The sequence below is a fragment of the Rattus norvegicus genome, chromosome 14, assembly GCF_036323735.1.
Source record: "Rattus norvegicus strain BN/NHsdMcwi chromosome 14, GRCr8, whole genome shotgun sequence".
NCBI classification, from domain to species: domain Eukaryota; kingdom Metazoa; phylum Chordata; class Mammalia; order Rodentia; family Muridae; genus Rattus; species Rattus norvegicus.
In genome coordinates, this window is record NC_086032.1 from 33,375,462 (window position 1) to 33,389,261 (window position 13,800).

Consider the following 13,800-nt stretch of genomic DNA (forward strand, 5'->3'; position numbering starts at 1 on the left):
TCGATGATTCACAGGCCAGTGATGAGCAGTTTCAGCCATTCATTTTTTCAACCAGCTATGGGAAGGCCAGAAAACTGTGGTCTGCTTGCCAGCAGGACCCAGGCCGAGCATGACTCAGGTCCCTTCTCTCTGGTGCCAAGTCCACCAGCTCTGCCCGGGAAGCAATGTAAACTATTTTTAACCATTTGGGAGTGGAAAGGAAGCACTGTTCCAAGAACTCTCATTGGATAAACTTTAAGAAGTGTTTGGAAGTTTACCCATTTGGCAAAGTGAAGTGAATGGAGCTGCAGATATGGAAAATATTATTACACACTAAGTTTTGCAAAACAAGCACATATTTTTTAATGGATTGTACCTTTCGCTTAAGAACCCTGAAAGTATTCAGAGCATGTTAGAGATTTTTTTTTTTTCAAAACAATCTCCATGGCAGCTGAACACTTTTGCAGCAGCTGATGAGAGGCTCAAACACCCCCAAAAAAATCACAGGAAAAGCTCAGGCCTGTCTAGACACTGCTCACTTTGAGGGTATGGTTAAGCGAGAGCCCTGGAGTGGCCACCCCAGAGCAGGCCCATCTGGTGTGGCATCACCCATTGCATCCCGGAGTTTACAAATGAACCCAGGCCCGGCACAGTTTTCAAAACAGAAGGGGCTGCTTTCAAACAAAAGTCAATAGAAACACTTGTCAGAAAATGGCAACCTCAAACTGTCTACTGTTCTCCAGTTCCTGTCACAACTCGGATGTGAGGAAAGCGAAAAGCCAGAATTATGGAGCTCAACCATGATAAAATAATGTAAGAGTGCCAACTTTCAGTTTGGCCACCGAGAAAACACCAGTTATCACCACTTCCGTTTTTTTTTTTTAAAACAAAAGACATGTTAACAAGCGAAGAGCATCGTGGCAGAATGAATTATTTATTTAAAGCAGCTACATTTAAAGTCTGAGAATCGGATTACATTATATCTGTCTTCATTCTTCATTATTATTTATTTTCACAATAGGATAGATAGACTTTTCCCTCAGAAGGACGGTGTATGCACCGGGTAAGCGATATACCGTTGGGCTTACATCAGCAGCCTCGTGTCCTTTATTCTTCCCACTCACAGAGCACAAATCTACAGAAAGATAGCTTGGCCCAGCTGGGCAGTCCTGCGCTTAGGGATGGCACGACTTGGCAGAGCTACCTGTCATCCCTGTTTCCCTCCCTCGGAGCAGCAAGTTAAACCACAGAGAAACCGTATTGGCCAGAATGAGCAAAGACACGTTTACCTAGCATGGATTTCTTCTTATAGGAGGCCGGCCGATCGTACAGCGATCTCTGGATGTCGGAGTATTTGGAAACCTCCTTCCTTTCCAGCATTGGCACGTACTGTGTGGTGTCAGCCTGCTTCATGTCCACGTAGTCACCATTGTTTTCAAAAGATAAAATCACGTAACTGGGAAAAACAAACAAACAAATAAATTTCACCCCGGGCAGCCCCTTAAATGCAGTCACTCGGTAGGTAACCAAACTCGTGCTAATCTGGGTGCCTACAGTGTGCTCTTAATGGAGGGAGGTAGCAAGGGCTCAGTGGTGGGCACAAACAATCCCCATGTGCACACTGACCATGGGGTGGTCCAGACAGAAGGTGAGCATTAATCAGTCGTGAATGCGTGCGTCATCTCAAACCCAGGTGTTCTGGGAGGAGAGGTTGATTCTGATGACATGGAAGGAAAATCCATCCGGGAGAAAGCAAGCATGTCCAAAGGGTCCCTAAAATTCATACTATCTAAAGGGAAACACTATAGGGCCAGCTGGGATCCCCAAAAGGTCATCATCATGACTTCATGTTTTACTTCTCTGTCTTCTACACATCCTCACAGGGAGCAGAGACATCCCCAAGAGCTACAGGGAAGTCAGGGTGGGGCTACATTCCCATAAACACACAGAGCATTCTTAGTCTGCTAGACTGAACTATTGAAAAGTTTATGACCAGAAGGCCGTCATTGTCCCCTGAGGGTTCAGTGGCCATGTGGCCATGTGGCTCAGACACATAGTCCCTGTGACTCAATGAACTGAACACCCATTCGGAGCTCACTGGGTAACTTAATAGTATGGGAGGCCCTTGTACTCTCCGGGGTCTTTACAGACACTTGGACGTTTTAACGGTGGAGACAAATGAGTATCACTGGCCCAGGTTCAGCAAGGACCAACAGCTCATCCTGGGGGTGAGCACAAATGACATCCCTTGCCAGAGTAGCATATACGTGTCCTGAGAAATCCCATACAAAGAAGAGAATGGCGCTCAGAAGGATCCCTGCCCCCTGTCATTCAAACCTATCAGTACAGCCTTCCCATGTGATGATCCAGTCCAAGACACCTGCAGATAGGCATCCATCCACACTGACACGGATGGCTAAGTAGGCTGCCAGCCTTGTGGCCTCTGGTGCTGGCCTAGAGTCTGCAGGCCTGGAGTCTGTCAAGGACACACATGCTCCCCTCAGATTTACCTCCTGGTACTCTCATCTGCAGGATTCAATCCAAAGATGTCCAGGTCTTTCTTTGGCTTCTCTGGGTGTCGGCTCATGAAGCTATCTCTGTTCTTATGCAGGTAATTGACCAAATCCCCATAGAAGCAGTATTCTGTGATGATGTAAATGGGGCCTGTGAGGACCAAAAAGTCATGTGTAAAAATGGAGAACAAAAAGAAGCCGTGATGCTCTGAACCAACAAACTTCCAAAAGGTCAGGGAACCAGTGAGCTCTGCTTGCGATTAACACTCAGGAGGCAGAGAGGGCAATCGGTACCTGAGACTGGTACAAAAGTTTCCACAGCAAAGAGTATTCCCAGCACCCCCTCAACCCCAGGACAAGGAGCCTACCTGACTTGGTGCAGGCTCCCAGCAAATTCACAATGTTCAGATGCGGTCCCAAGTGAGTCATTATCTTCAGCTCAGACATGAGAGCTTGCTTCTCACTAGACCTGGCTGTGGCTGTTGAAGTAAACCAGATTTCAGTACAACTACACTCCCTACTCCTGGATCTCAGAAAGACACATCTAACCTTGTGGTTCTATATTATTTATTTACCAAGAGTCTAAAGGAAGACAGTCTCTTCAGTAGTCTAGACTACTGATCCTGTGTGTGTGTGTGTGTATGTGTGTTTGTGTGTGTGTGTGTGCGTGCGTGCACACCTGAATACCCTTGCCTACAAGTACACATGGAGGTCAGAGGCTGACATCAGGATATCTTTTTCAACTGTTTCCACATCTTATATTTTGAGTCAGGGTCCCTCACTGCACCTAAGAGCTCACCAAGTTGAGTGAGTAGCCTAGCTAGCCAGTGAGCCTCCAGGATCTACCCCCTGCCTCCCTAAGTGTTGGGGCTGCGGGAGCAAACCACCTCTTCTGGCTTCCTGGATGGATGCTAGGGGAATCAGAACCCAGATCCTCAAGTTTGCACAGAAAGCACTTCACCCATTGAGCCACTTCCCAGCCCCATCGTTTTTAAGATTTAAAATAAATAAATAAATAAAAAGGTTATAAGAAATAAGAGTGTCTGATTTTTTAACAGTGAGGGATAAGAACAAAAGAAACTTAATTTTTGAGGGTGGGGGGATGGGGATGTGGTAGAGGCTAAGCCTAAATCCACATAAAACTTAGAGTCCAAACAATCACAATAAACTCAATTTTCCTAAGAAGTTATTCAGTATCTCCACATTCAAAGTATCCCTGGGAAGAAACACTTACGTTTGAGCATCTTCACAGCCACCTTCATTACAGGCTGGGACCGGCTTAATCCATAAGCTGTGCCTTCAACCACTTTCCCAAATGCACCGGATCCCAAGATCCGACCTGTGGGCAAACAGAGCCATCAACACCAGCTTCAGGCTCCTCCACTCTCCTGGCAGAGGCCGGTGCACAGGGGTGTACAGCTGGGGGTGTGTTTTTCCTGTATTGAGTAAGCCTAATTATTCCTCCAAGTCATCATGTCAGGAAAGAATTGAGCCCACAGGGAAGGAAATTAGTGTAATTGCTTTTGTCAAATAACATTTGCAATGGAAAGGAAAACACAGACAAGAGAGGAGAGCACGGCCCTCCCTGGTGTGAACATGGGCTCCCGCCAGGCCCCGGGACTCCTGTGCACTTACCTCCATGGCTTCTACCCAACCCCCCTGGTTCTCTACTCTTCTGTTTCTCACATGCACACAGAAGCAACCTTTGCATTAACAAATCCTTAACCACTGGAAATCTTCTGTATTCCAAAGGCCACTGATTCTGAGGAATGCACAACTGAAAACTTGAACTAGTCTCCTTTGTCATAAAGGAAGGCCCCTAGACCAGAGGCTGTACGTGCCAGCAAGGTCCCCAGACCAGAGGCTGTACGTGCCAGCAAGGTCCCCAGACCAGAGGCTGTACGTGCCAGCAAGGACCCCAGACCAGAGGCTGTACGTGCCAGCAAGGTCCCTAGACCAGAGGCTGTACGTGCCAGCACAGCCCTTCTTTGTGCAGAGAGACAAAGAAATCAACGCTGTTGTCTCCACTCTTAAAGAGAATGTGGTCTAAGGGGGGTTTTTCCAGGAAGCCGGTCTGATCATGGGCAGCCCAGGCACAGAAAGACGCCAAGAGTGGCCATGTCCACTCTTCCGGTCTGTGCCTCCAGCATCCATGTCTAGAAAGGTGCTGTTCCTCCAGCAATTTGGCCTTGCCAAGAGGACGGGGGCAAAGGGATGGATAGCTCTATTACTCCCGATCCCCACCTCCTCCCCCAGCCCCCACTGCCCATTTTATTTCTTTCTGATTTCTCTAAGCTCTGGATGCCTTTCTGGGAAACAGTGGTAGAAGACAGACTAAAGAAGCACCGGTCTAAGCAGGGAAGCTTTGCTTGTCTTTGGCTCAAGTGACTGTAAGCTCCTAGCTCTGAACTTTGGCATGAGATAGACAGATGGACATACAGACAGACAGAGAGACAGACAGAAGACAGATAACTGGAAACTGCATCTGGTGAGCCCCTTGATTGTAACAAAGCCCCAAAGGGGCTAACTTCTTTTTTATATTTTGCTCTAACGTGTGTGTGTGTGTGTGTGTGTGTGTGTGTGTGTGTGTGTGTGACCTTGAACTCCCAGTCCTTCTGCCTCCCTGGGATTAGAGGCATGCACCACAACACCAGCATACATTTTTACATCCTATATTACACATGCATAAAGAAGTATTTTATGAATCCTCAAAGCGGACTGAAGCCCACTGAGTTCTCTCACTTCTCAGCTGTCCTCTTCAGTTACAGAAATGTATTTCATTTTTCCATTGTGACATCTTTGCCAAGCCAAAATCATCCCAAGGATACGATTAAGAGTTTCTTTCCTGGGTTGGGGATTTGGCTCAGTGGTAGAGCACTTGCCTAGCAAGCGCAAGGCCCTGGGTTCGGTCCCCAGCTCCAAAAAAAAAAAGAATAGAAACAAAAAAAAATACAAAAAAGAATTTCTTTCCTTTTGGCATTTTGCTACAGGGTCTCACGTAGCCCAGGGTGGCCTGATAGCCAGGATGACACTGAACTCAGGATCCTTCTGCCCTCCTAGTCCAAACTTATAGGTATACACTACCATGCCCAGTGCACCAACTCCTTTTTTAGTTTGGGGGATAGAATCTGAGGCCTTACCAAGGCTAGACCCTTGACTTCCCCTTCTCAGCCCCAAGGAGCTCATGCTCCAGATGTCCATGTAGCCCAGGCTAGTCTTGAACTCACAGTCCTCCATCTTCAGTCTCCCCAGTGCTGGGATGAAGAGTGTGAACCACCATATCCAACTTTGTGAGTGGAGTCCAAGTCTCCAATTCTGTCCCAAGCTATGTAGGTGACACTGGGGTCCTGGGAGGTCACCCTCACGGAAACTTACCAAGCACTAGTCCATCTCTCGGGAACTCCCATCTGGAGTCGTAAGGCAGCTGCATGGGGTCCACATAAATATACTCATGTCCATCAGGGCTGATTGACTCAATGACCCTCCATCGAATTTCATACCGTGGTTTCTGTAACGACCAGAGCGGGTAACTGGTGAATTACCAGGGTCTCAAGGCAACTGAGCTTCACTACAGAACCAAAGTGACTGGACCCAGGAAAGTCTACCGTGGTCCACCATAAAGTATCTAACATGGTTCACCACACATGGAATTACCAAACCCCTTCTCTGAACCAAACACTGAAAGATGCAGCCGTTCTCATTCTGGAGGTTCTAGAGACTCACCTGCTTCCAAATGACAACCAGGACAATGAGAGAGACAATGACAATCACCAACAGCACCAGCACCGCGGCCGCCACCGTGAGCTCAGATCGCAGGGCTGGGGGCAAGACAGAGACACAGTAGAGAACTTCGTCAGTTATTCCTGGATGGCAGGCCAGAGAGAAACCAACTGAGACTGTCTCCCTGCTGGTGGGGAAATGTCCAGGATCCCCAGGTCACTTTGGGGGTTCCCTATACTGTCTCTCAAACACCTGTACCCTTGCAATTAAATGTGTGTGATTCTTCCCTGGGACAAAACATTTCCAAAGATCTCCTTTTGGACAATTTGAATAGAGACGATGAAGACTTTATCTGCAGAAATATCCACCTCATAAGTTTCACAGTAGAGGTGAATTTTGCCTTTTGTTTGTCTTTCTTTTGGCTTCATTCCTATGTTCCTGACTCAAACCTGACTCTCCTGAGGATCGAGAGACAAAAGCTCCTTCCTCACTTTCTATCCCTACGCCGCAGTGCTCAGACTACATGACAAGCAAGAATGTCCACAGCCCTGAAAATGCAGCTGGGTCCCTGAGTGCAAACAAGAGGACCTGGCATTCGGACCAGTGCTTCAAGTGCCTGCTTGAACTTCTCTCTCGGGACCTTGGTTACTACGTGACCCCTGTCTGGGATTCCACATCCCACCTGAGGAAGACAGGGCTTGGCTGGTGACCTGGAGTTGTCCTGCCTACTGAGAAACTCACTGGGAGCCACCAGCTTCAGCTCTCTGTTCCCAATGCCAAGGTCGTTCTTTGCCAAGCACCGAACTGCGATGGTCTCTTCCACCTTGGCGAAGGACACTCGTCCCTCCACTGTACTCCTGCCTCGCTGGTGGAACTCCGTGATAATATTCGAGACGTTGCTGGCCAAAACTGTCCATGAAGTGTCATTATTACATCTAGAGGGAATGTGACACAAATAAGATCTGATTACCAAGAGTCCCAATGACCGGTGACCGGTGACCCTTCCACATTGCTGACCTTGCACATATTTGGGGGTTACAACAGGTTAGCTTTCTCATTTTGTTATGCATGTTCACATGAAAATTAGTTTGCACCTGCTCAAGAGGAATAATCCCGCATGGACAACCAAAGCTAATGGTTTGTGGAGGCCGATAAAGTCCACAAAATATACCTACCGATCTCAAATCTTGGACCTGTGAGCAAACTAAGATAGCATCCAATATGTTTAACAATACAAATCTCCTGCTCCTTTGAAAATACCCTCCTCCTCTTCCTCCTCTTCCTCCCCCTCCTCCTCTTCCTCCCCCTCCTCCTCTTCCTCCTCCTCTTCCTCCCTCTCCTCTTCCTCCTCCTCTTCCTCCCTCTCCTCTTCCTCCTCCTCCTCTTCTTCCTCCTCTTCCTCCTCCTCTTCCTCCTCCTCCCCCTCCTCCTCTTCCTCCCCCTCCTCCTCTTCCTCCCCCTCCTCCTCTTCCTCCTCCTCTTCCTCCCTCTCCTCTTCCTCCTCCTCTTCCTCCCTCTCCTCTTCCTCCTCCTCCTCTTCTTCCTCCTCTTCCTCCCCCTCTTCCTCTTTCTCCCCCTCTTCCTCTTCCTCCCCCTCTTCCTCTTCCTCCCCCTCCTCTTCCTCCCCCTCCTCTTCCTCCCCCTCCTCTTCCTCCTCCTCTTCCTCCCCCTCTTCCTCTTCCTCCCCCTCTTCTTCCTCCCCCTCCTCCTCTTCCTCCTCTTCCTCTTCCTCCCCCTCCTCTTCCTCCCCCTCTTCCTCTTCCTCCTCCTCTTCTTCCTCCTCCTCCCCTTCTTCCTCCTCCTCTTCCTCCTCCTCCCCTTCTTCCTCCTCTTCCTCTTCCTCCCCTCTTCTTCCTCCCCCTCTTCCTCTTCCTCCTCCTCCTCTTCTTCCTCCCCCTCCTCCCCTTCCTCCCCCTCCTCCTCCTCCCCCTCCTCCCCCCCTCCTCCTCCTCCTCATCTTCCACCCCAGGAAGAGCTGCTAAGGGGTCCCTAGGGCTGCACTAGTCTTCTGGGGTAAATCATCACACCTAAAGATCCCAGCACCCAAGTCACTCTGCAGCTCTCAGTGAGAACAGCAGCAGAAAGCAGAGACACTCGAAGCCTTCTGGAAGGAGCAAGTCGCCATGGGGAGTGGTGTGAGCACACAGTTCGTGGGCCTACCTAAGAAGGTGGAGGAGGAGCTAGAGAGATGGCCCATCAATGAAGCGCTCACACTGTTCTTGTGGAGGACCCACGTTTGGTTCCCAACACTCCTAATAGGATGCTCGCAACCACCTGTTACCAGGGCGCCCAGTGCCCTCTCCTGGCTTCCAAAGAACAAGTGGGTGTGAATACTCATGTGGGCACGGCTCTCCGTTCTGTCTGCATTGTCAGTCTAGCCACTGCAACGACGTTTATGGTAAGAAGTAAGAAATGTGAGCTGGGCGGGGTGGTGGTGCACACCTGTAACCCCAACCCCTGGGAGAGCAAAGCAAGAGGAGGTTGCGTTTGAGGTCAACATGGGCTGCAGAGGGAGTGAGACCTTGGTTTGCAACAGATCCATATATATGAGGATCTGATTACACATGTATTGGCTAGTGCGGTTAAAATCTGTGAACAAGAAAGGTTTTTACAATTCTTCTTGTCTTCACATTAGAGACCATTTTAGAAGAGAAATTGAAAAACAATGGAGAATAAAATAAAAAAAAATAACACTAAAGGCCCTTTGAGGACATGCATGCATGTGCGTGCGCACACACATCAAAAGATGGAATCTACTTTAGAAACCTATTGTATGATTTGTAAGTAATCCGAGCTGTGGGCAGAGGAAGAATCACAAATCCAAAAAGAGGTCAACCAGACACATAAAATACACGCGAGGCCCTTTACGTCACGGAGAAAACATTCTGACCACACAAGAACAGGAACATCTGGTTTCCATACTTCTTAATATCCTTGCAGATCATCCACTCGATGTTCGGAAGAGGGGTGCCTTCAGCCGTGCACCTCACAGTCTGTCCCCCGCCAGAGCCATGGTGGTCATCCACAAGCTCCAGAATGGAGGCAGGAACTGGGAGAGGAAAGGAGAAGTCAGGGCTGAGCAGATTTTGTCCCTCCAAAGAATGTCGCTATGAGTTCAGGAAAGGTCCTCAGGGACCAGTTGTATGAGTTAGACGGAAGTGACTCCAGCCTGAACAGATCCACTCAGTTAATTAATAGCTACGTCAGTGTGAGTGTTGGGGGCTTTGTGCCTGGGCGATTCATATCTGGACGGAGGAAGGTGAGAAGGGCCCGTGGTCCTTCTGTTTGGAAGAAAGAGATCCACCATTCTCTTTGCATTTGACCAATGGATTTGGCCAAAGCAGCCTTCACTCAAATGTGTATGGGGACATCATTAGATTTAAAGACCTTTTCACCAATTTGTAGTCAAATAAGTTAGGCAAGTGTTTTGCTGGCATGAGTGTATATGCACCACATTTGTGTCTGTCACATGTGGAGGCCAGAAGAGACTATCAGATGCCCTGGAACTGGAGTTAGGGATGGTTGTAAGCCACCGTGTGGGTGCCGGAACCTGACCCCAGTCTTCTGCAAGAGCAGCAAGCAGCAAGCTAGCTCTCTAGCCCCTTGACTTGTTTTTAAAACACAGGATTCCATTACCAAATGATAATAATTTTTACTAATTATTATTAATTATAATTATTTAATGATCACCAATAATAATAAATAATGGTAATAATAATGACGAGGTTGGAAAATATACAGTTTTTAGTTTACCTTTTTATTACTTTAATTTAAAGTAAATAATAATTTAAATTACGTGAAACTAAACAAATGTTAAAAATAAATATTAAATATTTTAAAAAACTAAACTAAATAAAAATTCCAACTATATGATACATACTTTAAAATTTTTCCTCAGAACATATTTTTCTCCAGAAGTGTTTTAGATTTCAGAGGTTTTCCGAAGTTGGGTCCTAATGAGATGTCTTGGGGAAGGACTCAGCCTAAGTACGTAATTCATTTATATCTCCCACACACCTTGTACACATAGCCAGGTGGTAATTTTACACAGTATTTTTATATGCCTGAATATTTTCTGACCTGTCACAAGATGTCAGGTCGGGATGTTCCACTTGTGACATTGTGTGAACACTCAAAATTTTTCAGATTTTGAGCTAGAGGTGGTGGAATCTCAGCACTTGGGAGGCCAAGGCAGGAAAATTGTTACCTCAAGGCTAGCCTGGGCTACATATGTAGACTCTATCTCAACTCCTCCCCTGATAAGAAACAATGTTTCAGATTTTGGAGCATTTCAGAGTTTGGGGTGAGGAATGCCCCAAATGGACCTGAATTTTCAGGCACAATGACATAGCCCCTGACATCTGTCAGGGCCAGTCCCAACTTCTACCTCAAGGTCTTGCTTTTTCTCCAAGGCTTTGAAGAGAAGAGCTGAGGTGTCTTTGTGGGACAGTCATCCATGAGAGCAGAACCTTTACACGACCTTTACATACCTAGAGTTGACAGCTCAAACGTGTAGCTCTTCATGTCGTCGTCATTCTGAACTATAATGGTATAATGGCCGCTGTCTTCTTCCTTAGCCCGGATCAGCTTTAATTTGCTTTGATACCTTAAGAGACAAGAAGTTTCCTTTAATAAGCAGGAACTAAATAAACACCAACTGTTTAAGGAGCTTCACTTTGTGGTTGAAATTTTATTTCTAAAAAAAAAAAAAAATCTTGTCACTATCAATATCTTTTCTAAAATTTGATCTAGTTTCCACACACTGAAGGTCTCACTCATAGACAATAAAAAAGCCAAGTATTTTGACATAAGTCATCTCCAGTAGCACCAATAAGGCAAGACCTCATTTCTGGATTATTTTTGTGGTGGTTTGTTTGTTTGTTTTGTTTGTTTTTAAAGACAGGATTTCATTGTATCTCTGGCTATTTTGGAACTTCTTCTGTAGACCAGGCTGGCCTCAAACTGACAGAGATCCTCCTGCCTCTCTGCTTCCCCAAGCGCTGGGATTAAACATGTGTGTCACCACCTCCCTGCAAGACCTCATTCCTGAATGAAAAAGAAAAGACCTTTAAAATGAGAACACTTAGGATGGTAAAAGTGCTTGCTGCTCTAGCTTGGTGGGCTGAATTCAATCCACAGAACCCATATAAAAAGTCAGATGCAGTGGTGCCCATCTCCAAACCCAGCACTCCTGTGGTGAGATGGGAGAAAAGGACAAGAGAATTGCCTCTAAGCTCTCGGGACAGCTAGCCTGGAATGTTCAGCACAGTGGCAGGGCCAAGAGAAACCCTGCTTCAACAAGATACAATGTAACAATTCACTCCCCAAAATTGTCCTCAGACATACAGTTGTGTGTGCCTGCCTATACTGTGTACCTCTGTGTGTGTGTGTATGTGTGTGTGTAAAAGTGTGTATGTATGTGTATGTCTGTATGTGTGTATGTGTGTAAGAGTGTAAGTGTGTATATGTATGTATGTGTGTAAGAGTGTGTGTGTAAGTGTGTGTGTAAGAGTGTATGTGTGTAAGAGTGCGTGTTTGTGTATGTATGTGAGTGTAAGAGTGCATGTGTATGTGTATGTATGTGTGTATAAGTGTGTGTGTATGTGTATATGAGCATGTGTATGTGTATGTATGAGCGTGTGTGTATGCATGTATGTGTATATGTGTGTATGAGTGTATATGTGTGTGCATGTGTGTATATGTGTATGTATAAGCATGTGTGTATGCATGTATGTGTGTATATGTATATGAGTGTGTGTATTTGTGTATGTGTGTATGTGTATATTAGTGAATGTATGCACATGTGTATGCATGTGTATGAGCATGTGTTTATGCATGTATATGTACATATGTGTGTATGAGTGTGTGTATGTATGTGTGCACATGTGTATATGTATATATATATAAGCATGTGTGTGTGCATGTATGTGTGTATGAGTATGTGTGTGTGTGTTATTGGGTGTGTGCACGTGTGTATGTATGTGTATGAGCATGTGTATATGCATGTGTATGTGTGTATGTGTGTATTATTGGGTGTGTGCACATGTGTGTATGTGTATTTATGTGTTTATGAGCATGTGTATATGCATGTATGTGTGTTTATGTGTTTATGAGCATGTGTATATGCATGTATGTGTATATTTGTGTGTATGTGTGCATATGTGTATATATGAGTGTGTGTGTGTGTGCGTGTATGTGTGTGTATTGTGTAAATACATTATTTTCACATTTGGCTTTTCATTTCATTGTAAAACATCCCAATACACAAAAGCATCTGGGATGGAACAAAATTCTAGGAATTATTAGACTACCCACAGGAATTATTAGCCACTTCCATACATATAAAATATGATAATTGCACCCACAGAGCACTCATTCTGAGATTCATTAAATTATATTAAAAGCATTCCAGAGGAGGTTGGAGACATGGCTCAGAGGTTAAGAGCACTGACTGTTCTTCCAGAGGACCTGAGTTTAATTCTCAGCAACCACATGGTGGCTCACAACCATCTGTAATGGGATTCGATGACCTCTTCTGATGTATCTGAAGACATCTAGTGTGTACTCAAATAAATAAAAATAATAACAATAAAAAATCATTTTAAAAAAAGCATTTCAGAGGCTTCAATATACCCTTCAGGTGCAGGACTAATAGAAAAGCAGGCTACACTAGCTTTCCTCTCTCTGCCCATTACTGGATTAGATTTCTGGCTGCTGATGGCCAAATGATCCAGGCCATTCTTAGCCCGCATTTGTTCAGCCACGAAAGTCAGCAGGTTCACTGGTTTTAAGCTCCAGGAAGGTGGCCACTCTGCTCACCTGGTGCTGCCTGACCATGAATGAAAGGACAAAGTTCTGAAGGGTTCTCAAATCTCAGTAATGAGCATTTTTCTAGCGCCACTCCCCTGACAGACACGCCTTGCCAATGCTGTTTATTACAGCCTGGAATTCCTGCTCAGACACCCGTGAAATGTCAGCTGTGCCAGGAAGACCCTGTGTCTCCCAGCACTTGCAAGCTGAGGCATGAGAATCAGTATGAGCTTGACGCCAGGCATGACTACATAGCAAGACCCTGTCCCAGAAAACAAAATATTAATAACAACAATACTACTACTACTACTACTAATAATAATAACAACAACAACAACAAGCATGGAAATAACTACTTTAAATGGTACAGTGGTTCATACCCATAATCCTATAGGCTATGAGGCAGGAGGATTGTTGAGAGTTTAAGGTCAGCCTAGGCTACAGAAGGAGACTCTGTCTCAAAAAAGAAGAAAAAAAAAAAGTGCACCTCTGACTCCTGAGTTCTACTCATGGCTCAAAAACTTCAAGAGAAATTGCAGTGCCCAGTGGTAGAGTGCTTGCCGAGCATGCAAGGGACACAAGAGACCCAGGGGTGACCAACGGCAGGAGGGCAGTCAGAGGTAAGAACAACCTGCACCATCACTGCAGTCAGATCTAAGGAGACCCCAGTTTCATCTCAGTGGAATCTTGGATTTGGGGCAGACGCACTCTGAACAATGGCATTTGGTGACTTGTAGGCTTACGCGCGAATCACCTCACGGGTGAAATCAGTTCATAA

The 13,800-nt window shown here is 46.0% G+C and overlaps 1 protein-coding gene across 7 annotated transcripts in view; it reads right to left on the bottom strand.

Annotated features, from left to right (window-relative positions):
• Nucleotides 1-13,800, bottom strand: part of Pdgfra (platelet derived growth factor receptor alpha) — a 48,578-nt gene that overhangs the window by 15,435 nt on the left and 19,343 nt on the right. For all 7 annotated transcript variants that reach the window (XM_006250880.5, NM_012802.1, XM_039091626.2 and 4 more), the window contains 9 exons: nt 10,703-10,818; nt 9,135-9,261; nt 6,954-7,147; nt 6,216-6,310; nt 5,868-6,000; nt 3,727-3,831; nt 2,861-2,971; nt 2,490-2,643; nt 1,269-1,435 (listed from right to left, as the gene is read on the bottom strand). In XM_006250880.5, coding sequence (XP_006250942.1) covers nt 1,269-1,435; nt 2,490-2,643; nt 2,861-2,971; nt 3,727-3,831; nt 5,868-6,000; nt 6,216-6,310; nt 6,954-7,147; nt 9,135-9,261; nt 10,703-10,818 — 1,202 coding nt within the window. The remainder of the gene's footprint in view (nt 1-1,268; nt 1,436-2,489; nt 2,644-2,860; nt 2,972-3,726; nt 3,832-5,867; nt 6,001-6,215; nt 6,311-6,953; nt 7,148-9,134; nt 9,262-10,702; nt 10,819-13,800) is intronic.